Source organism: Nycticebus coucang, chromosome 11 (assembly GCF_027406575.1).
Source record: "Nycticebus coucang isolate mNycCou1 chromosome 11, mNycCou1.pri, whole genome shotgun sequence".
NCBI lineage: Eukaryota > Metazoa > Chordata > Mammalia > Primates > Lorisidae > Nycticebus > Nycticebus coucang.
The window spans coordinates 64761636-64787240 of NC_069790.1; the positions used below are offsets into that span (position 1 = coordinate 64761636).

Below are 25605 nucleotides of genomic sequence, written 5' to 3' on the forward strand. Positions count from 1 at the left end.
GATTCCTTTGGGGCAATTTCTTTCTTTCTTTTTTTTTTTTTGAGACAGTCTCATTATGTCGCTCTCGGTTGAGTGCTATGGCATCACGGCTCACAGCAACTTCAAACTCTTGGGCTTAAGTGATTCTCAGCCTCCCAAGTAGCTGGGACTACAGGTGCCTTCCACAACACCCAGCTATTTTTTTTTTGTTGTTGCAGTTGTCATTGTTGTTTAGCTGGCCTGGGTCGGGTTTGAAGCCATTAGCCTTGGTGCATGTGGCTGGTGCTGTAACTGCTGTGCTACGGGCACTGAGCTGTTTGGAGCAATTTCTCATTCTTCCATCTTATAAACCCAGTCTGGGGCAAGAAGAGCCCAAATACTAGTTAGTGCTTCACAAGTGCATGTATGGGAATTCATCTTGGAAATCTCCAGAGAAGGCCACAGCTCCATTGTTGTATTTATTACCTACCATAAAATTTCTGAGACCCTCTGGTCATCTTTGAATGGATTAAAATTGGCATGTTAGATTGCAAGAGCTGTAGAGCTCTAAACTGGCCCAGTGTTGCCATTCTTATTTATACTGAGTCCTGCCAAATCATCTCTAAAGTGAACCAGTCAAAATTCCACTAATTCACCACATTTCGTCCGATAAGTTATTTCCACTTTCTCCCCAGTTAGTGTTCATTGCAGATGTATGTCTCTAACTTTTGTCTGAAAGAGGGCAAAGCTTTTCTTTCCCCACTAGGATGAATTTTAGTAGTAGTTATCCCTCAGTGTAAGTGGAGGATTGGCCCCAGGATCCCCATGTGTGGCAAAATCCACGCATCCTCAAGTCCTGCAGACAGTCCTGTAGAACCCATGTACACAGAAAAGTCAGCCCTTCATATATGCAGGTTTCATGTCCTGCAAATATTGTATTTTCAATGTGTGGTTGAAAAAGATCTGTATATAAGTAGACCTGATCAGTTCAAAACTGTGTTGTTCAAGAGTCAACCGTGGGGTACACCTGAGACTGATGCCTGATCAGTGCAGAAGAGGGGAATTAACAACTTGCAGGGTCCTGCCTAGGCAGCTCAACTGTGAATTCTTTAATCTACTTCCCAGTACTCAGCCTGAAATCATCTCCCCAGTTCTTCTTGGAGTATAAAAGAGTTTTTCTCCCTGAGAAGGTTCCGTGTACTACACGTTGTTTTGAATAGTAATTTTAGTCAGTATAACAATTGTTTTAACATTATAAAATTTTAAAATATTACAGAAACGTTGAAAGAATGATACAGTGGTACAGTCATATACCCACCACCTAAGTTTTATTACATTTGCTTTGTTATCTGTCTCTCTATCTGTGCATCCCTTTATCCTTTTATCACTACATCTTCTGGTTTTGATGTGTTTCTAAGTAAATTGCAGACTTTCATACACTTCCCCCAAAACACTTCAGGATACATATCATTGATGGGAATTCATTATTTTAAGTTTTTTTAAGGTGAAATACACAAATCATAAAAATGCAATTTAATGAATTTTGAGAAATGCATATATAAATGTATAGCCTCACATTCTATCAAGATACAGAATACTTGTGTCACCTCTGAAAGTAATCTCGTATCCTTTTGCGTGAAGTCAATCTCATCTCTCAAAGGAAACTGCTGTAATGATCCTTTAAAATCATAGATTAATTTCATCCATTTTGGAACTTCATAAAATTGTAATCATGTGATATTACATGTGTTTAAGTTTTCTTCCACTCAGATGCTTTGAGATTGATTTATCTTCTGTTAAACAGGAATAGATTATTTTTCATTCAGAAGTAGTATACTACTACTAGTGTACATTGTGCAGATATATAAGAATCTACTGACCGGTTCTATTGCTGGATACTTGTGCTATTTCCAGTGCTTGACTATGAATAAAGCTGCAATAAATATAACTGTACATGTCTTATTGTGTGTCTATTTTTGAAAAAGCTTGTTATGTATTATTTCATAGAGCAAAATGTTTATAAGTTTATTAACTGCTATGTCAGGTAGGTTTATTTTTTTTTAATCTTATGTACCCTATTCGTGTCCTAAAAGCTATACCTTATTTGGAATTTCCCTAGTACTGCACTGAATTGGTGGGGCTTTATTTATAGATATTTTTTTTCTGGACTTTTCTCAGCTATTTAAAAAATATCTTCAATTGATTTTTTTTTCATTTAAAAAAATTGTTTCATAGTCATATATGGGATACTGTAAGATATTTTGCTGGGTTTGGGGAATATGTCAAATTGGGCACAATTTCTTATCTCAAAGACCATCTGGAATATTGGGGGAGGACCTATCTCTCTCCACACACAATTAGTATGGCAAGAACAAGTATAGAGTCTCTTGGAAACAGAGAAGTGGGAATGTGGTAGGGTAGGTACTGACAAGGTATGGAGAAGCTTCTGAGAAAAGTTGACTTTTGAGTAGATTCTTGAATTTAGAGCTTATAAGGAAGTTAGAGCTTAATACTCTCCCATGTGGTAGCCCTATTTAGCCCATAAATAAACAGACCTAGAGAGGTTCACTTATTTGTCCAGGGGCGAGTAGATAGGGATTAGAAGCCACATCTCCTGAGTTCCAATGCCATGTTTTTCCTTCTATAATGTAGTATTTAAATATATTTTCAGAACCATTGATAGCTTGCTGTGTGCTAGGTTGTGGGTTGTGTCTGGGGAATTAAAAAATGAGCCAGATAACGTAGTTCCTGCCATCGGGAAGTCCCAACCAGTTGGTGGCACTCCTTAAGTATACACACACACACACACACACACACACAGGGATATATTCCACCATACCAGTCATAGAAGCAAAACCCCGTGTGAATGTGGAGGGTATGGCAGCTAAAGCCCTGTGATCTCAACATGATTTTCTAAAGGATTTTCAGTGTGTTACTTTAAATATTATTTTGAGGATAACCAATGGGTCTCTGCCTCCCCTCCTTTCAGGAACATGTTGAATCAAATCCTTTCAAGGAAAGGCTGAAAAAAAATGTGACTTCCTTTTTAGTTCATGGCTGGTACCCTAAAGTTCTTGCCTTTAATATGCTGTGAGCCCACTGAGGGCAGACATTTTGTTGTACTCACTTTGGTATTCCTGACGTCTAGTCCTAATCCTGCAACAGGAATTAGGATTCCTGAGCCCTAATCCTGAGGGCTTAATAAATACTTGAATTGTCAGTGGTTATTCTAAAAAATTGTTAAGTGTTGATGATCATGAGACTTCAGGCAAGTCAAGTCTGCTCCCCCAGAGGCTTGTCACCTCAGCAAAGGCAGGAAAAAGTGAGGTTGGTATTTATGCTGTGATTTTTTTCTATAGTCCCATTCCTGTAGCCCTGAAGCTCTTGGACTTATCACTCAAATGAAAGCAAACACAAAAGCAAACTTCCTCTTCATGACAGCTACTGAATCTCTACTTCCTTTTACTTCCTGTTTTCTCATTTCACTATTCTACTTCAGATGCCCATCATTTTTGTTTATTTGTTTGTTTGTTTGAGACATAGTTTTGCTCTGTCACCCTGGCTAGAGTGCAGTGGCTTCATCATAGCTCACGGCAACCTGACACTCCTGGGTTCAAGCAATCTTCCTGTCTCAGCCACCTGAGAAAGTAGGACTATATCATGCATCACCACATCTAGCTGATTTTTATATATTTTTTTGTATAGACAAGGTCTCGCTCTCTTGCTCAGGCTGGTCTTGAACTCCTGTCCTTAAGTGATTTTTTTCTCTTTGGCCTCCCAGAGTGCTGGGATTACAAGCGTGGGCCACTGATCTCAGCCTTAGACCCACATCTGTTTGTAGTAGGACTGATTGTTCTTCTATTTATTTTATTTTACTTTAAAAATAAGTGTAATTCTATTCATCTTTATTCTCTCTCTTTTTTAAGACAGAGTCTCACTTTGTCACACTCGGTAGAGTCCCGTGGCGTCACAGCTCACAGCAACCTCCAGCTCTTGGGCTTAGGCGATTCTCTTGCCTTAGACTCCCGAGTAGCTGGGACTATAGGTGCCCCCCCACAACGCCTGACTATTTTTTGTTATTGTTGTGGTTTGGCCGGGGCCAGATTTGAACCCACCACCCTCGGTATATGGGGCCACTGCCCTACTCACTGAGCCACAGGTACCAGCCTTATCTTTATTCTCTTTAATAGCATTGTTCTACCACATTCCAGCAGCTTTCAGAAAGTGTTCTCTAACTTTAACAATAAAAAGTTTGGGAGAAATCCCGCCTCCTTTTTCCTCATTAAAAAAAAGAATTTATTTTAATATGCTCTAGTTTGAATGTATGATATACTCACATATTGCCAGTAATGATATATTTGAGTAAAAATTTTCACCTAAATTTCATCATCATCTAAGATGATGTGTTTAATATCTTTAGTAGGTATGTGCCCAGGAGATATTTCTACAACCTATCAGTGAACCCAAATAATCTTATGTCTTATTAGCAGTCTCATTTATTTCTGTTGTCCTTTTCCTTGTCATTTATCCTATATTATCTTGAGAATATTTAGTTTGTATCAGTTCTATTTTGTCCACAATTAGCATAGCAAGGTCACTGATTTCAGCACCCAGGTGATTTGTGCCCTCAGGAAGGGTCTCAGTGGTTTCTTCACAAGAATCACAACTACATCTTTTGGTATCTATTGCAATCACGTGTTTACTTCTATTTTGGATTTGTCTGTCTTATCTCTTGGACATCAAAGTGCCCTTCAGGGTAGACATCCTGTTTGTTTTACATCTACCACTCTCCTTTAAATGTAAAATCCTAATCGTAAACGGCAGGTACATAGATTGAAATGATTTCTAGAACTTTCCTTCTGGACATGTAAGATCCTAAAATCTTATATGAGAATATCAGTGAGTTGATTTTGTTTTTAATATTTTTTCTTAGGAAAAAGAAGACCATTTTGAATCTGTTCAACTGAAATCCTCAAGATCCCCAAATATATGAAGAGACAGTGCTGTAGTCTTCAGACTAAGAACAGAGAAACCTGCTCTAGTTTTACAGGACCATATTTTAGGGCCTGTCCTCACACCTGTCACTTTGGTGATCTCACTGAGGTGGGCCGTGTAGCTGAAAAGGGAAGGAGGTTGAAACGTTTGATTGCCTTATCACATGGTCAAGTACCTTGCCAAAAAAGGAAAACATGATTTGGGTCTCAACTGAAGATGAAACTCAACTCAGGAAGAGATTTATCTGTATATACTCATAACTGAAAACCAAGTTAAAGCTCACCAGTGCACTGCTGATGCATGCCACATAATTAATGGGTAACTTTTATTCTTCATAATGTCTATGTAAACAAGTGTGCTTTGGAGGGCAGATGTGAGCTTATGCGCTGTGATCCCATTTATGTTTTTTCTTTGTATGTATTTTGGGAAAGATTGGAAAATTTTCTTAAGGTATGGTTATATTTCCCTTTATTTATTTTCTTGAGAGACTTTAAAACAGCTTTTATATTAAAAATTATGAGCAACCAAGACAATAAATTTTTCATTTTTTTCCATAGGGTATCTTCTCTTGATTTCAGAAACTTAAATGATCAGCAATGTTTTAGGAAGAGTTAGCGTATGCTGGAGTTATCTAAACTTAGAATTGCCTTTGAAATGCCATACTTGTTCAAACTGGTAAGAAGGGCTTGACTGAAAGTTTGAAGGAACCTTAACACAAACAAACAAAAGGCAAGAGGAAGCCTTGACCATCCATTAATACAAACAAGGTGGTACTGTCATATAAGTCAAATGGCTTAAAAGAGTTTATGTAGTGCTGGAGGTATAATTTAAAGTAAGTGGGAAAACCTGCTTATCAAATCACTGGCAATATGGTGGAGAAGAAGGTGGGATAGTTTGTAAGTGCAAATAGTTGTGAAAATGTACTTGGGTAATTTCGTTCAGAAAATGTCAGTGGAACATTTGTCCTATGTCAAGCACTGGATGGTATTGGGTTATTTTTCTGCTATAATATACTGAGAATCACTACTTTCTTAAAAGTTCTTTTTTTTAAGTCAATAAAGCAGGAATCCACTTTTGGGAAATTGCATATAATTGTATTCATAATAAGAAAGCGGTTGTACCATAAGCAGTTATGAAATAAGTATTGTTCTATTCAAAAGTAATCCAGGTAATTGTAATATTTCCTATGAATACAATAACAGGTAATGAGTATTATCTCCATTTGGATATTTGTCAAAAAAAGTTTGAATGGATTTGACTAATTTTTCTAACTTTGTGTAAATCTTAATTGTTTTGGAACTGGAAAAGAGGGGAGTTTCCTGGCCATTGATGATCTAAGGTGCTCTGGTTTGTTTCCAATAAACAGTAATCTTTATAGATCTTAATTCAGATTTTTAAAAAGACTTGTGATTCACTGAGAGAGCCAGGGAATATGGGTAGAATTTGTTGAAAGGTTTGCCCCAAGAATTTCAGTGAAGTATGAGTTGTAACTTTTGATTCTGCAGGCAATTTCTTTATTTTTATGGAAAATGGAAGAAAATGAGTAATTATGTTTATTTGGCTGGTGGGTAAAACACTAACTATCCTGTTACTATTGAATGAATGTTTTATATGTGTTTCTACTGTTGCACATATGAGTACAGGTGAGGTTATCATTCTTGTATTGTTTGTTGTGGAATTCAGAGAGGGTATCACTTAGCATAAACTTTTCATGCATTTAATTTCTTGAGTCTTTTGTATAAAGAAGAAATTATTGCATTGCTCATCGTTATCCTGCTAACAGAGTACTGAGGAGGCTTTCTTTATCTTGATCAAAATTTGAACAGAAAGGGTGGCGCCTGTGGCTCAAGGAGTAGGGCGCCGGGCCCCATGTGCTGGAGGTGGCAGGTTCAAACCCAGCCCCGGCCAAAAACTGCAAAAAAATAAAAAATAAATAAAAATAAATTTAAACAGAAGATTGGAAATACATTTGAAATGCAACCTTTCAGAGGAACCCTGGTAAAATTTGTATAGACTGGACCGAGTCAGAAAATTTCCAGAGAGTCACCTGTCACTTCTCTTCATTTTCAGCTGTGCTCCATATGTATGTTCCAATCCATAAAGATAATTGGGATTTGCTCCCAGGTAGCTTCTTTCTTCTCCTGTCACTGGACTACAATCTTTGACATGTCAAACATGCCTTAAATTTTAATGAACTCTCTGAAAATGTAGTTGATATTGAAGAATTTATTTCTAATTTTAGATATTAAATGGATTTTGTCAGCTAGTCCCATCTTTGGAAAGAAGCTAACTTTTTCCTTTGGATTCCAGTGGTTTGCTATTTTATTCCAAGCACAGAAGCAGCATAAAAGAAAGAATATTTTGAGAAAAATATTCACACCAATCCTGGCTATAAAATTCACTTTAGTTTTATGTCTGCCCTTTGCAAAGCCCAGTGAAAAGCTGAAAGACATAAACAAATTAATCATGTTTTTGTGACTTTTAATTGACATTTGTTGTTCCTTTCCCCCCCGTAAGTGGTAGAAAGAGAGATTATTTATTATTTTCTAACAGGCACAGTTTTGAAGCCTTAAATACTTCATTAAGTCAACTGTTGCTTATAATATCTCTTAGCACTCTGTCAAAACATATTTAAATCAGTTCTCCATTGGATGAGACCCTGTCTTCTATGGATAAATTATATCATGCCATTTAACAATGTTGAGCAATTTGCTATGCGTTCACTTGATTAAAAAGACTGAATTTTATTATTATTGACTTTTTCCTCTCTTTAGTTACTAATAATCAAATCCTTTCTAGAATTAAAAGTATTTCATAGTATTTTTGTTTATATGTCTGTCCTTATTTTTTTCCCAAAGGAAAAGAAAGGAGATTTAAATTTGTTACGTGGAAGAATGGCTCATGTTCAGTCATTTACCATCTGAGGTCTTTAGGTACCCAGGTGGTGGGTCATGATTGTGCTTCTTCAAGACCCATTTGGCCAATTGTCATTTAATGTTCATCAATACAACCACTTCCAGTAGCTCATGGTCATTTCTAATGGAAGCTAATGTATAGCTCATCTCTCTCTTCCTCATTAAAATAAATTTCCTGGGGTTTGAGGTGGGAAGATAACTCCATTGGCCAAGTTTAAAGACAGTGTGCTGCTCTCATTTATCCTTTTACACTAATGATGGATAAGGTAGAGTAGATCTTCAGAGAACCTGAAATTCCTTCACATCTATTTGATGGTAATGAACGTTATCCCTGATTTATAGGCCCAAGTCCCAAGTTAAGGTTGCCCTAAAGTACAGGTCCTAAGGCGAATAGACTTTTAAAAAATGTCAATAGTTGTCTCATTCTTGGGAAGCTAAAATTTAGTTTGCCTTCACAGTAATGGTTACAAATTACTCTCTTGATTTTATTTATTTTGGTTTAACATTTTTTAGGTGAGTTCCTTTAGGATCATAAGTGAAAGAGGTAAAACTTTAAGATGGGGGTGAAAAAATGAAAAGGAAATTAATTACTATTAATATTATAATTGATATTAATATTACTATTGCAGTTGTCTGGATCAGAGGGCAGCGAACTTTTTTTGAAACAATCAGATAGCACATATTTTTGGCTTTGCAGGGTATGTGGTCACTGTGTACCTACTCAACTCTGCCATTGTAGCATGAGAGCAGTCCCAGACAATATGCAAACAAAAGAGTGTGGCTGCATTCCAACAAAGCCTTATTTATGGATGCTGAAATTTGAGTTTCATTTAAATTTCATGTGTCATGAAATACTCTCCTTCGGATGTTTTTCTAACTACTTAAAAATGTAAAAGCTTTCTTAGCTCACAGGCTTTACAAAAATAGGTGGTAGGCTAGCATTTGGCTTGTGAGTTACGATTTGCTGACCGCTGGTTTAGATCACTGCAACCTACCACTAGCAAAATACCCTGTTTCCCCCAAAATAGGACAGTGTCTTATATTAAGGTGTGCTCCCAAAGACGTGCTAGGTCTTATTTTCAGGAGGCGTCTTATCTTTCCTGTGAGTAGGTCTTATTGTCGGAGGATGTCTTATTTTCTAGGAAACAGGGTAGTTTACAAGAATCTGTTTGTATACAGGTTTTTTGCCTTTAGGAGCTTACCACCTTTAGAGTTTGTCCAGTCTCTAGAGATGTTGAAGAAGAAAATAACATGTCACCTACCTGATCCGAAGCCAGATATTCTCCTGAGTTCCCCTTTGTAATTCTAGGGCTCTATTATGAATAGCGATTGGCAAATGATAAGACTAAAACAACTGAATTGATTCAAAGTCAATTAGCAAGGTAGATTTAAAAGCTTTCAAACTTATATAACATTTATTTTTGTGGTAACTGGATTTGGAGATATTCAGTCTTACATTACAGACCCATTTAAAGTAACCATATGGAAGTAGGGAAAATGATGCATAAAAATAGCTTCAGTATAGATTCTCAAGCTCCAGCACTGGAGAGGGTCCTCTGGTCTATTTGCATTAGTTTAGATAGGTCCCACTTCAGTCTGCCCACATTTACCAACTCCTTTTTCAAGACATACTGAGCTACAAAAGACACTTAAGATTCCCTTAATAATTGGTGCTTCAAAAACAGATCTCCAATTTCCTTGAACAAAATGTCCCAGTAAGACTTTTAATTTCCTGGAATTTTTTCATTTTACTAATGACCCCTGGAAGGAGAGTTCTGTCTAAAATAGCTAATGAATATTGGTAAATCTGACTTGGAGGGGACAGTATTTCTCAGATGACTGATTTCAGGTTACCATTGCTTGCTTTCCAAACAAAAGCAGTAAGCCAGTGGGAATTATGCAAATCTAAACCCTCTGTCACAGAGCAGGTGTGATAAGTGCCTTGTTCATAGTTATGCTTTTGTCTTTAGAGCTGTGGTTGTAATGCAGACCCAGGTTCTATCTTTCTGGCACCACACTTTTCTTGGCTTCCCATTACAGCCCTTGACTAGAGAGTTCTCAGGCCCAAGATGTCAAGGTAGATGGGTGAATAAAGCAGGGAGCCTAGAGAAAGCATGGAATTGAAAACCATAAAGGTACACTGGCTAAATCGCCTCCTTTTTCAGTCACTCTCTTAGTCTGTTCTCTGTGTGGCCTACAAGCCAGCTTGCCTCACAGTTTAAAAATGGAGACTTTTTTGTTTTACCTTGATAAACCTGAATGGGTAGAGAAATCTGGTAAACTACAGAGGACATGGAACATCTCGGAAACTGTGAACACTCAGAAAACCGTGGATAATCAAGCATATTGTTAGGTTTTAATTTTTTAAAGATTTACTTTTAGTCAACAAGAATTGCAATTGTATGTACATATTATGGGGTATGATATTTTGATGCACGGACACATTGTGGAATGATCAAATCAGGCTTATTAACATATCACCTCAAACATTTATCATTCCTTTGTGTATGGGGAATCTTCTCTTTTAGCTGTTTTGAAATACACATTATTTTTAACTGTACTGTAATCACTGTGCTGTGCAATAGAACACTAGAACGTATTTCTCCTCTCACTGAGATTGAGTACTTGATGACCAACATCTCCTTCCCACACCAGCCCCAGCCCCAGCCTCTGGTAACTAACACTGTACTTACTACTTCTATATAGGAGTTCAACTTTTTAGAGTTCATATATTAGTGCGATCAAACATTATTTGTCTCTTTATGCCTTGCTTCTGTCACTTAATGTCCTCTAGCTATGTCCATGTTGTCACAAATGACAGAATTTCCTGTTTTTTTTTTTTTCAAAGGCTAAATAGTATCCCCTTGTGTTTATATATCACATTTAAAAAATGAACTTATCCCTTGCTTATCCCTAAGCAACTTAGGTGGCTTACGTATTGTGGCTATTGTGAATAGTACTGCAATAAACATGGGACTTCAGATATCTGTTCAACATACTGATTTCAATTCTTGAGTGTATACATAGTAGTAGGATTGCTAGGTTATATCGGGAGTATATTTTTAATTTTTTGAGGTGCCTCCACACTGCTTTCCAAAATGACCGTGTTTATTTACAATACCACCAACAGTGTGTAAGAGTTTTCTTTTTCTCCACGTTTTTGCCAACAGTTTTATTGTTTTGAAACTATAGCTCAACTAACAATTGTGAGGTGATATGTCATTGTGGTTTTAATGTGCATTTCTCTTTTGATTAGACCTGCTAAGTATTTTTTCCATGCACAAGGTTGAACAATTAAGTTCTCAAACTCACCTGGGTAAAAGAGCTACACACCTCATTGGAGAATATCTCTACAGTCACCTTTGAAGACCCTAGGCTGTCTGGTGACCACAGTGATATTCAGCAATGAGATACGTAGCACTTTATTGAGGATGAGTTCATGAACTTAATGGTCTGAGCTCATACGATGACAACTCTGATGGCCATTCCAGAAAAAGAGTTCCAAAATATTGTAAATATCCAATTCCTTGTATATTTTGGATTTTAGCCCCTTACCCAATGTAATGATTTGCAAATATTTACTCCCAATCTGTGGATTGTATCTTCATGCTATTGTTTTCTATGCTATACAGAAGCTTTTTAGTTTGATACAAACTCATTTGTCTATTTTTGCTTTTGTTGTCCATGTGTTTGGGGTCATACTAATGAAATCACTGCTCAGACCAATGTCAAGGGCTTTCCCTTTATGTCTTCTTTTATAGTTTGAGGTCTTAATATTTAAGCTTTTAATCCATTTTGAGTTGATTCTTGTATATGAGGTGAGATAAGGGTCCATTTTTATTCCATATGTGGATATCCAGTTTTCAAAGAACTGTTTACAAAAGAGACTGTCCTTTCTTCATTGTGTGTTCTTGGCACCTTTGTTAAAATCAATAGACTGGAGGTGTGTGAGTTTATTTCTGAACTCTCTACCTTATTCCATTTGTCATGTGTTTTGTTTTTATGCCAGTACTATGCTATTTTGATTACTATAGCTTTCTAATATATTTTGAAATCTGGTAGAATGATGGCACCAACTTTGTTCTTTTTGGTGAAAATTGCTTCGACTATTTGGGGTCTTTTGTGATCCCATACAAATTTTATGATTGTTTTTTCTATTTCTACAGAGAATGTTGCTGTGATTGTCGTTGAGTCTTCTTCACAAATTCTTTGCCTAGATTCATACTAGAACAGTTTTTCCAACATTTTCTTCTAAAATTCTATGACTTGATGCCTTGCATTTAAGTATTTTATCCATCTTGAATTATTTTTTGGTGAATATTGATAGATATGGATCCTCTTTCATTCTTCTGCATGTGGCTATCCAATTTTCCCCAGCACCATTTGAATAGGGTTTCTTTTCCTCAGTATATATTGTTGTCTGCTTTGTCAAAGATCAGTTGGCTGGATGTGGATGATTTTATATCTGGATTATCTGCTCTGCTCCATTGCCCTATGTCTCTATTTTGGAGCTAGTATGATGCTGTTTGGGTTAGTCTATCTTTGTAGTATAGTTTGAGTCTGGTAGTATGATGCTTCCAGATTTGTTCTTTTTTTTTTTTCCTCATTTTAACATTTTATGCATGAGCATGTGTCATACCATTTTGTGGGGTGGGGGGGGCATTTTGACAACAGAAACAAACCTACATAAGGTACAAAATAGAAGTCAGGGAACTGGTTCTAACCCCCAACCCCTCACATTTAAGAGATGTCTCTCAAAGTACCTAATTAACCTAATTAACACATGTATGTGAAAAAATAAAAATTAAAAAAAGAAATAATCCATATCAACTTTTTCTTTAAATCCGGATTCAGGCGTCCTTTGAGTCAGATTTGTTCTTTTTGCCTAAGACTGCTTTGCCTATTTAGGCTCTTCTCTGGTTCCAAATGAAGTGTAGAATTATTTTTTCTAGATCTGTAAACTATGATGTTGGTATTTTGATAGGGATTTCATTGAATATGTAAATAACTTTAGGTAGTACGGCTATTTTAACAATGTTGATTCTGTTGATCCATGAACATGACATGTTTTTCCTTTGTGTCACCTGTGATTTCTTTCCTCACTGTTTCTCAGTTCTCTTTGTAGAGATCTTTTACTTCAATGTATTTCAAGGTGCTTTATTTTCTTTGTAACTATTACGAAATGATGTTGAGTCCTACAAAGAATGAAATTGGAATTTTGACAGGGTTTGCATTGAAAGTGTAGACCTTCTCTAACAATATTAATTCTTTCAATCCATGAATATGGGATATCTTTTCATTTATTTATGTTATCTTCAATTTCTTTCATCCATGTTTTGTAAGTTTTGAAATGCAGATCTTTTACTTTCTTGGTTAAATTTACTCCTAAGTGTTTCATTTTTTAGGTGTTATTGTAAATGGAACTGTTCTCTTAATTTCTTTTTTACATGGTTCATTGTTAGTACATAGAAACACTACTGGTTTTTGTATGTTGGTTTTGTATCCTACAACATTACTGAATACATTTATCAGTTCTAACAGTTTTTTGTTTTGTTCAGTCTTTAGGATTTTCTATATATAAAGTCATGTCATCAGCAAACAGAAACAATTTTACTTCATCTTTTCCTGTTGGTTGCATTTCATTTCTTTCTCTTGCCTAATTATTAGGACTTTTTAGTACTGTTTTGAACAGAAGTGGTGAGACTGGGCATCCTTGTCTTATTTTTGATCTTAGAAGAAAATCTTTCTACTTCACTGTTGAATGTGATGTTAGCCATGGGCTTGTCTTATATGTCCTTTATTGTTCCTTTAGGAGGAACATTTTCTTCTATCTCTAATTTGTTTTCTGCATCCATTGAGATGACAATATGGTTTTTGTCCCTCTTCCTGTTAATATGGTAGATGACATTTATTGCTTTGTGTATGTTTAACCATTCTTGCATCCTAGGGATAAATTACACTTGATCGTAGTCAATGATATTTCAATGTGTTATTAAATATGGTTTGTTAAGATTCTATTGAGAAATTTGGCATGTATGTTCATGAATGATATTGGTCTATAGTTTTCTTGTAGTATCTTTGTCTGCCTTTGACATCAGGGTGATGCTGACCTCATAAAATGAATTTGATTTTTTGGAAGAGTATAAGAAGGATCGGTATTAGTTCTTTGTTAAATGTTTAGTAGAATTTAGCCATGAAATCATTTGAAGGTAGATTTTATATCGTTGACTCAGTTTCCTTACTTATTATCAGTTTGTTCAGATTTCTAATTTTTTTGATGCAGTCTCAGCAGATTTTATGTTTCTAAGAATTTACCTATTTCTTCTAGTTTACCCACTTTGTGGAATAAATTGTTCATAACAGTCTCTTACGAACCTTCATATTTCTGTATTATTAATTTTAATGTGTCTTTTTCAGTTTCAATTTTATTTATTTCAGTCATCTCTCCTTTTTTCTTAGTTAGCCTACCTCGGGGTTTGTCAATTTTGCTTAGGTTTTCTTGATCTTTACTATTATTTTTCTGGTCTCTATGTCATTTATTTCTCTTCTGAACTTTGTTATTTTCTCTCTTCTGCTAACTATGAGATTAGTTTATTTTTTTTCTAGTTCCTTCAGATATAAAATTAAATTGTTTGGTATTTATTCTTGATATTTTTCTTTTTTGATGTAGGTGTTTATTGTTATAAACTTCCCTCTGATAACTGCTTTTGCTCTATCCCATAAGTTTTGATATGCTGTATTTTCATTTTCGTTTCTCTCAAGATATTTTTAAATTTCCTTTTAAATTTTTTCTTTGACCAAATAGTTGTTTAGGAATGAATTGTTTAATTTCCACGTATTGGTTAATTTCCTTTAATTCCTCTTGTTGATTTCTAGTTACATGTTGTCAGAAAAGATACTTGATATGACTTTAGTCTTCTTAAATTTTTCAAGACTTGTTTTGTGGCCTGATATATGATCTGTCTTAGAGAATTCTCTGTGTGCACTTGATAAGGTTGTATATTCTGCTGTTGTGGGTCAGAATGTGTCTGGGGTGTCCATTTGCTGTAAAGTATAGTTCAAATCCAATGTTTCCTTAGCGACTTTATGTCTGGATGATCTGTTCAATGTTGAAATTGTGGTATTAACGTCTACTATTATTGTGTTGCAGCCTGTGTCTCCCTTTAAATCTCAATGTTTGCTTTATATATTTAGGTGTTCTGATATTGGGTGCCTATGTATTTATAATTGTTATACCCTCTTGATGAACTGACCCTTTTATCAATGTATCATATATATCATGTATCTTTCTAAAGTTGTTGGCCAAAAGTCCATTTTCTCTGAAATAAGTACAGCTTATTTTTCTGCTCTCTTTTTGCTTATATTGATTGTGATATCTTTTTCCATTCCTTCATTTTCAGTCTGTGAGTGTTTCTTAAGGTGAAGTGAATCTTTTGTAGGCATGATATAGTTTGGTCTTTTTTGATTTCTGTGTCTTTTTTGATTTCTTTTTTTTTTTTTAATCTTTTCAGCTATTTATGCCTTTTGACTAGAGAATTTAATACATGTCCATTAAAAGCAATTATCAATAGATAGGTAAGGACGTACTAATCCCATTTTGTTAATAATTTTGTGGTTGTTTCATAAATTTTTGGTTCCTTTCCTTCTCTATTACTTTCTTTCTTTGTAGTTTGAGGATTTCCTGTACTAGTATGCGTTAGTTAGTTTCTTCTTAGATTTTGGGTATCTATTATAGCCTTTTGTTTTGTGATTACCCTGAAGCTTATATAAAACATCTTATTATTGGCATTTTAATTCAACAAAAGCTCAACTTTGAATATGTATATACATTTATGTTTTTATTCTCTCTACTTGCACTTTTTATAATTTGATGTTGTAATTTGCATAAAAATTTTTTTATCCTTAAATTATTGTAGCTTTAGTTGTTTTTAATAGTTTTGCCTTTAATGTTTACACTAAACATAATCATTGGTTTACCCACTAACATTATAGTATTAGAATATTTTGTATTTTACTATGTATTTACTTTTACCAAAGGATTTTATACCTTCATATATTTTCATGTTACTAATTAGCATCCTCTTCCTTCATCTGAAATAACTCTCTTTAGCATTTATTATGAGGCAGTTTTAATGGTGACAAATTCTCACAGCTTTTGTTTGAGAAAGACAAAGTTGCTGAGTATAGTATTCTTGACTAACAATCTTTTTTTCTTTTAGTATTTTGAATATATCATCACATTCCAGCCTACAAAGGTTTCTACTGAAAAATCTTCTGATAATCTTAAAGGTGTTCCCTTGTGTGTAATAATTTGCCTTCCCCTTGCTGCTTTTGACACTGTCTTTGTCTTTAACTTTTAATTATAATGTGTCTTGATGTGGGTTTCTTTCAATACATTTTTTCTGGTATCTTTTGGATCTGTATATCTATTTCCTTCACTAGGCTTGGGAAGTTTCCTGCCATTATTTCTTTAACTATGTTTCCTTTCCATTTCTCTCTCTCATCTTCTTCAAGCACACTAATAATATGAATGTTATTATACTCTAAGGGTGTCCCATAAATCTCAGTTTATCCTTACTATTTTTCATTCGTTTTCTTTCTTGCTTCTTAGATTGTGTGATTTTCAGTGATGTGTTTTTAAGTTCCTGATACAAGTTAGTTAGAAGCTAGGTTTTCATGTAGCCATTAGAAGAATGTGTTATAAACCCCTTCCAGGGAGAAATGGGGCTGAATTTAATCCCCAATTTCACACTGCTTCTGAGAGAAGAAGCCTTTGGAAGTGCTTGTGTGCCCAGATATAATAAAATGCTACTTTTTTCTGTTGTCTAGGAAGGCATGTGTATGCCATTCCTCCTGTTCTCAGAGCTAGAAGGTTTAAGGATTAGTCCCTTGGGTATAAACTATAAATTTTGGGGTGCTCAATGTGTGAACAAACTCCTTCCAGGATGGATTAATATACTTGGAGTTACTGCTGGGGTAAGAGGGAGAGGAGGCTCAAGAAATGCTGATTTGTTTCTCAGATTGCCAGTGAGCTATTATTTTTCTGCCCATTTAACTCTCAATACTTGTTAGTTAGAAGCCAGCCTACCAAGTGGCCATTATAAAAATGTGTTTTCTTCAGGGAGGAAGGAGGCTACATTTTTAAAGCCCCCCCCTTCATGTCTTCTGGGGGGCATGAAGCCCCCAGAAATGTTTGCATGCCTGTATAATACTGCTTTTCCCCCTGTGTTCTAGAGAGACTCATATGTTGAATCCCTTCTGCTCCTAGACTTGGCAAATTAAAACCCACATCATGGGGAACCTTAGAGTTAGTGTGGTGTAGGTGAGGTCTAAACCAACCTCTCCACAGGGAGAAGTTCTCTATTTTATGGTGCAGTGCTGGACGGGTTCTGTGCTGGATGGTGCCTCAGCATTTCCTATCCACTTAATGTGGGTGTTTTCTCAGCTGCCTGGTGGGTAGGAGTCTCTCAACTGGCTCCAACTCTCAGAGGGAATTTATCTGTGAATAGATTTTTTTTTTTTTTTTGGTACATTCGTGGGTGGAGGGAGAGTCAGGAGCTTCCTATTCTGCCATGTTGCTAACGTCACCCTGAATTTTTTTTTTTTTTTATGAGTGGGGCATATCATTCTGTTTGGGTTCTTTCAATTCAGAAAGGATTTGCAAATATGGATCAGCTCAAACAGTTTTATGTTCTGGAAAGATGAAATGTTATTAGAGTAGAAAAAAGAAAACAATGAAGAAATCAACACAAAATCCATTTGCTTGAAATAGCTAATGTAAAAGATATTTTATAGCTGCAATTTTCCATATACATGTTGAATGTTTCTGCAAAAAATATTTCTAGAGATTACATGTTAGGTGATGAAATTTCTAATTAGAAATAAGACTTGTGCCAAGGAAAAAGAAAATGATGAGAGCTGTCAGTTAATGCATTTTTAGGGCATAAATATAGTGGGCGTGGATCAAAAAATCTGCCCCCCAAAACACAGTTTTCTGAAGATTTATACCCAAGCCTAATAGTCTGGTTTAAAAAGATGCATGATCAGTTGATTGTTTGAAGCATCAGCCAGGTCTCTGTATAACCTATCTGATATTGCCTTCTTTGGACTGTCACATCCCATCAGTGAATTGAGTTTATTTTCTCTTCTATCAGCCTTGCTGCAGCCTTTATCCTGAGCAGATGCTCCTTCTGAACACGCTAATCTAGCATCCCTGCCAGTTCCAGTCATGGTAGGATTCATTTTTGTCACTTAGGACTATAGAATCCATTACTCAATCTTCCCTGCCACTACCCAAACTCCAAGTTATTATTTAAATATGGGAATTCAGAGATTGGTGAGCAAGCATCTGGTAGGTTTGGGATTAATTGATTACATTGCTGATTCAAATGCATCCAGAAGGAAAAGAAAAATTTCTGACTTCTGATTCCTTTTATTTCCTTAAGGCCAGTCCTGCTGGCTTGGGTGCACCTGTTCATTATTTTTGAATGTTTTAAAAAGAGTCTCATTTATGTCTTGATTATTGAGGCCCCAACTATTTAGCCTGTGGGTGCTTCACATCCTTGATTCTCTTCTATCCCTGCTTTGATCATAGTCAACTAAAATATTTTCCAGGCTTTATGCTTCTTAAAGTTTGGGACTATATCTTATTCATTTTGTTGTTGTTGTTGTTGTTGTGGTATGAGTAGTGGCCTCTCAAAGGGATATGTCCACATCCTAATCCCTAGAACCTGAGAATGTTACTGTATTTGAAAAAAGGTCCATTGCAGATATAAAAAGTTAAGAATCTCAAGATGAGATCATCCTACATTATCTATTTGAGCCCTAAATCCACTGATGTTTATCCTTATGAGAAACACACAGAGGATAAGATGGGCATGGAGGAGTAGGTGATGTGAAGATGGAGGTAGAGATTGGAGTGATGTGGCCACAAGCCAAGGAAGCTGATGACCACCAGAGCTAGAAGACCCATGGAAGGAATTTTCCCTCAGAGCCTCTAATCCTAGTTTCTCATAACAGCAACAGTAAGCTAAAATTTTCTCTCTATCCATGGTACCTGGCACAGGATCTGGCACATGGTTAGGTTCTCAATAAATTCTCCTACATTAATAAATGATTTCTAATGATAATACAAATAAATGATTTGTGACTAAAGGTTGACAGAAACAGGACAGATATGGTAAGAAAAGCCAGTTTTATCTTATCCATGCTTTCCCTGGTCACTTCCTTATTTAGGTTGGGAAAATATTCAAGTTTAGTGACAAGCCTGTGTTGGAGCATTGTTACTAGGACTTTAGAAAAACACTGGGAAATAAGATATCCTGCAATTTTATGGCCTCATTCAGTGGTGAGAGTGATTTTGCAGTGGAGTGACACATCCTTTGCCCATCTCTTTCCTAGTCATTAAGGTTGTTTTGGACATGCGCGCCATCCAGTCTTCCCTGGAAGTTACGGTCTCTGCTTTCAGAATGTAAGAACTCTCTTCTTGTTTATGAGCCCTATTTGAGAAATTCTTGACCATCATACAGATGTGGTGTAAAAAACCCAACATGTGTATTGTCATATGCCACTGAAATGGCTTGATATTTATAGTGTCACCTCCAGTCAATTTCTAATCACTATGATCTGTAAAGAAGTCTAGATCTGCTCACTCCTCTTCTGCAGAGTAATAGCTTAAGATCCAATATAGGTGGATGTGAGGAGAAAACACAGACACTTTCTTCCAACATTAAAAGTAGAAATGGTTTGAAGTCCATATATTCAGATTACCTCGAGTGATTCAAAAAGAACAAACAATTATCCACCATGCTGAAAAACCTTGAAGGTTTTATTCTCAATATCTTTACATTAATACAGATGCTTTTTATTTTGTGCTGAGAAAACCAATCTGTTACACGTAATGTAACTTTAATATACAACATAGAAACTCATCCTAAATTAGTTACAACAAGAACCTACAAAAAACTTCATAGGAAAAAAAGTTACCTAATATTGCCACCGTATTTTTTTTTTTTTTTAGTAGACTGACCCTGTCAGACCCTGTCACCAATGCTCAGCTCTGTAAACAATGGTTATTCCATGTTTTGGGGTGGGGGGAACTGTTAATAATAGGGGCACTAGAATCAGCCTAGAAAGTTCTAGCACATCACTAAATACTGTACAGTCCTCAAAAATAATTTATTGTACTGTTTCTAAAAAAAGGTACTAGGGTTGTTTTTCTGCTCTGCTGCCGTATTCTGGAGCTGCACTTGAGCACTTTTGTCTAACAGTCTAAAAACACGAGAACTGAACTGCATTCACAATCACAGAGATGAGGTGGTAGAGTCGAGGACTTCCCGCCCGTTGCACACTGTTGGGACATATGTGCTTGCAGAGGCTGGAAAACAAAACGGGAAAGAAAACTTGAAGTTAGTTAAGTGGGCCACATAGGTGATGGCAGACATTAGGCTAAAATTATGTTAAAAACTCATTTTAACTTGGCTTTGGAAAATGCAAAATGATTCAATGCTATAGTAGGTCAGCTTTCCAAGTATGTTCTGCTCAAAATCAGTTTGCATCCTATAACCTATACCCACTACTGTCATCCCTCTTGGAGAGAGAATTTATATGCATAGTCATTGTGGAAAGAAATCACTTATGGGTTGAAAATTAGCTCTGATAATCTACAAACTGTTTAAAATACAAACTGTGTAAAATTGTCAGCTTACTATAATTTTCTTATAGATTAATTATTTATTATTTTTGATATCTTAAATAGTTATCTCTGGTTAGGGATGACTCTTATGTAGTCCCAAGAGTTAGTTACCTGTGAACTCTACTGCTTTAAAGAATTGTTCAAGTGGATAAACTCAGTGAAAATGCCTATGAGGCCTGGGGTGCCAAGAGCTTCAATTTTACAATAGTTCTCAGAAAGAAGACGTTCCAAAGGGATGGATGCCCTAAGTAATAACATTAGTGACAGCACTGTCATGATGTGTGTAGAATACAGGTATGTCTTCTATATATTCATTTGCTTTATGACACTTAAGTTTTCTCAGATACAACTCTTAGCTGTTAACTTCTTGTTGGTAAACTTTTGTTTTTATGAACAATCTAGATACAGATACATTATATATATTTAACCCTTAATGCTTTTTTTTATTCCCACTGAAAGAGGACAAAAACAATAAGCCCCATTCTCTCTGGGATGAAACCATGTAGCCAAGAGTATAGGTTAGAGATGGCCTTCCATTACCTTTAAGGACTCACTACCTCCCATCCACTGGTCTATCTGGATACACTTGGACCAGTAGGAACTGATCCTCTGACTACCTGACCATGGCCAAGATCAAATTGACCAGTCATCTATCTCATTCTTTAAAAGCACATCTCACAATTAATAAGTAGATAAATTAATTTCATGCTAAAGCTTTCACACCTGAGAGTAGATATATCCTTGCCCCACAAATTTATATTTTGCATAGGAATTTCTTAAACATGAAGGAATAATTAATTATGAAATATGAGATTATGTGGAATTCTGTGGGGGAATATTCACCGTATTTGGGTACTAAAGTTTTTCATGCTGGTTCACTGCTAGGGAATCTACAGCCTCTCGATTTTGCTTTGATTACTTGGTTAGGTATGTGAAAAAGTCTATAAAGTCAAGTCTATGTGGCTGCCTAAAGTTACTATAGACATGTTAGGTATGACATGCTAACTCTTTTGGAGTTGTTTTTACCTTTAATCATCGTTAGGATTAGGTTCAATTTTCTTTACAATATAAGGCACTAAAAGCTACAATATCTTTGAGGACAGAGGTGGCATAATCTACATTTCCTGAAACTTCTACAGTGAAGAAATTTTTAACACAGTATGTTCCAGATAAGTACTTGATGGAAAGTGATTATGATAATAACTCCAAATGTGAGGGCTTTATTCTTTGAAAATATTTTAATTAGATAAAGTATTTTTGCAGACTTTAATTCCAGCTTCATCAAAGCTAAGTTAAGGTAAGGCAAAGAACAAGGCAAGAGTGAAGTTCATAGGTCACTAGAAACCTAGGAGAACACTTGAAGCTGTTCAATATGTATTCTGTCTTCAGCTCCTTGTATCCAATTGCCTACTTGAAATCTCCATGTGGATGTTTAATGCACATTTAACAATCAGAGCAGACCTCTTAACTCCCTAAACTGTTCCCATTTGGTCTTCCTTTCCTCAGTTAATTTCCCATCTGGATAATTAACATAAAAACCCAAAGTCTAGAGTTTATGATTCATTCTTTTTTTTGTTGCTGCCCCCATATTAAACCTATCATCAGGTCCAATCAACTCCATATTTATACCAACTACTTCTATATTAGCATCCACCACCTGGGCCAACTCACCATTATCTTTCTCTTGACTTATAATAGCTGTACCACTGACATAATCTGTTTCTACTCTTGTCTTTGGCAATATATTCCACCTGCAGCAGTAAGAGTATTTATAAATATCATCCACATACACACCTCCAATGGATTCCCTTTGTTTTAGCTCCTAACTCTGGCTTATAAGCCTGGTATGATTTGGACCATGCCAATCTTTCTGTGTTCACCTCTTTCCCATTTTGTTTTGTCTTCAAGCACATCAAATTTTTTTCTCAACTTTGTGCCTTTGCAACTTTGCCTCTGCTAGGAATGTTCTTCTCTCTGATCATCACATGTCTGACTCCTTGTCATGCACATCTGAAATATCACCTTTTCAAGCTGTTATCAGGCCATGTAATCTAAAATAGCCATTCACTTACTTTCTTTCATATCACCCAGTTTTGAAACTTAGCTTAATCCAGTTTTTTCTGCCTAATTTTTTTGGTTAGTGTCCTATATTTTTGACCAGAAAATATGCAATGGCTTTGCTTGTCTATTTCGTTTTTTTTATCCTTAGTACTGGTCATAGGCTCTATAAATATTTCCTGAAGTATTTCCTGAATGACCACATAAATGTTTGCATTTCAAAGAATGAGGAAATCAATGGAAGTTTCAAGAAGGAAATAATCTTTTGTTCTAAAGAAATGACCAACAAAGGCCTGTGGGTAGTCTTATTTTCCAACAGGTGGGATTTCTGTTTCTCAAGCCACATTGGAGCCATGACCATCAACTACCCTTGTGAAGAGGTTGTGAGCTCCCCATAGGAGGCTTGCTGCCTTTGACATTTTGACAAATATCTTTATGTTTTCCAGGATCAAATTTTATTATTTCTGTGCAGGTTTTTCATTTTCAGAGACTGAAGAGGAATGATGTGTCATGGCGGTAAGTCTAGGAGAACTAAGGACTAGTATGCCAGTGCCCCTCTTTGTCTACTTGGGACCAGTCTAATGGTCTCACTATCTGCAATTATTATCTAATACTTTCTTTACCTGCATTCCTTAAGATTTTATCACAAACCTACTCTGATGTTCCCCGTCCTATTGTGGAACTTGGTATGATATTCTTCTTTAAAGTGCACACTTAAGAATGCTTTCTCATTGCATTATAATTTTCTTTAAAATTGAGTGTATTTTGAAAATCTAGATAAGAAAGCGATGATCGGCTTGGTGCCTGTAGCTCTGTGGCTAGGGCGCCAGCCACATACACCAGAGCTGCCGGGTTTGAACTCAGCCCAGGCCTGCCAAACAACAATGACAACTACAACCAAAAAATAGCTGGGCATTGTGGCAGGTACCTGTAGTCCCAGCTACTTAGGAGGCTGAGGCAAGAGAAAGGCTTAAGCCTAAGAGGTTGAGGTAGAAGTTGCTGTGAGCTGTGATGCCATAGCACTCTATCGAGGGTGACATAGTGAGACTCTGTCACAAAAAAAAAAAAAACAAAAAACCCTATGGTTGACGTAGGCTAGTTGCATAGAAAGTCATCAAGTTTTAGTTTAAAATAGCCTTCTACTATGCACCCATGGACATTATTATAGAAGTTAGTAGATTAATTTTGAGTTATCTATCTGCTTCATAGTGACATTGAAGGGACCACTCTACAAGAATGTTTAACCTCTTTGAGAGGAAGATAATACAAACTTAAGACCTTCTTAAAAGGAATAATAACAAAACTTACAAGACTGCTTTCTGTTATTTTTTCTCCCTAAACACTTTTTAGTGTGTTAAAGGGAGTTCTAACTTGTATAGTTCTTCCTCTCTTTTACAAATGCAATAAAAGCATTTGTGGCTTTTGCCAGTACATTTTATTTTATTATTTTAAAAAATTGTCTCATTTCTGCATGTGTTGCTGAATATAGTAGAGGAAAGTTATTGTTTTCTTTTTATTGTTGGGGATTCATTGAGGGTATAAAGAACCAGGTTGCACTGATAGCATTTGTTAGGTAAAGTCCCACTTATAATTTGTTTAATGAGTTTATTATGTCTATTGCTTTGCCTTTCATAAATATTTTACATATTTGTCTTTTTGTTGTAGTAAAATATGTGGAACGCAAAAGTACAGTTGTGTGTGTGTGTTTGTGATAAGCTTATTGTATTATTCTGAGGAAATTCTCATGGGATTTTTAATGGTCTAAGTTTAAGCATATTTTCTTTCTTTTTATTAAATCATAGCTGTGTACATTAATGCAATCATGAGGCACCATATACTGGTTTTATAGACCGTTTCACACATTTTCATCACACTGGTTAACAGAACCTTCCTGGCATTTTCTTAGTTATTGTGTTAAGACATTTACATTCTACATTTACTAAGTTTCACATGTATCCTTGTAAGATGCACTGCAGGTGTAATCTTACCAATCACCCTCCCTCCACCCACCTCCCACCTCCCATCTCCCTCCCCTCCTTTTCCCCCTTCCTCCTATTCTTAGGTTATAACTGGGTTATAGCTTACATCTATATTCATTAGTGATATTGGTCTATAATTTTCTTTACTTGTTGGGTCTTTTCCTGTTTTGGGGATCAGGGTGATATTTGCTTCATAGAACGTGTTGGGTGGTCTTCCTTCTTTTTCTACATTTTGGAACAGGTTGAGTAATATAGGTACTAATTCCTCTTTAAAGGTTTGGTAGAATTCTGACGGGACGCCATCTGGTCCCAGGCTTTTCTTTTTAGGGAGGTTTTGTACGGTTGATGCTATTTCAGAACTTGATATGGGCCTGTTCAACATTTCCACTTGATTCTGGCTAAGTCTTGGAAGGTGACGTGCTTCCAAGTATTAGTCAATTTCCTTCATATTTTCATATTTCTGAGAATAAAGTTTCTTGTAAGATTCATTAAGGATTTTTTGAATTTCTGAGGAGTCTGTTGTTATTTTGTCTTTATCGTTTCTGATTGATGAGATTAGAGATTTAACTCCTTTTTTCCTGGTTAGGTTAGCCAAAGGTTTACCTATTTTATAGACCTTTTCAAAAAACCAACTTTTTGATTTATTGATCTGTTGTATAATTCTTTTGTTTTCAATTTCATTTAATTCTGCTCTAATTTTGATTATTTCTTTTCTTCTACTGGGTTTGGGGTTGGAATGTTCTTCCTTTTCCAGTTGCTCGAGATGTCCCATTAAGTTGTTAACTTCCTCTCTTTCCGTTCTCTTGAGGAAGGCTTGCAGCGCTATAAATTTCCCTCTTAGTATTGCCTTTGCAGTATCCCAGAGATTCTGATAATTCGTGTCTTCATTGTTGTTTTGTTCCAAAAATTTGGCAATTTCCTTCTTAATCATCTCTGACCCAGCTATCATTCAGCATAAGGTTATTTAATTTCCATGTTTTTGTATGAGTATGCAGATTCCTGTTGT

General features: G+C 35.8%; 2 protein-coding genes across 2 annotated transcripts in view; one reads left to right on the forward strand and one right to left on the reverse strand.

Annotated features, from left to right (window-relative positions):
- ELAPOR2 (endosome-lysosome associated apoptosis and autophagy regulator family member 2) overlaps positions 1–5509 on the forward strand; it is a 196465-nt gene extending 190956 nt beyond the window's left edge. The window contains exon 22 of the mRNA XM_053553656.1: positions 4892–5509. Coding sequence (XP_053409631.1) covers positions 4892–4951 — 60 coding nt within the window. The 3' untranslated portion in view covers positions 4952–5509. The remainder of the gene's footprint in view (positions 1–4891) is intronic.
- A 14165-nt stretch (positions 5510–19674) lies between these two features.
- The window catches only part of GRM3 (glutamate metabotropic receptor 3), a 222591-nt gene continuing 216660 nt past the window's right edge, over positions 19675–25605 (reverse strand). Inside the window, exon 6 of the mRNA XM_053609323.1 lies at positions 19675–20244. Coding sequence (XP_053465298.1) covers positions 20171–20244 — 74 coding nt within the window. The 3' untranslated portion in view covers positions 19675–20170. The remainder of the gene's footprint in view (positions 20245–25605) is intronic.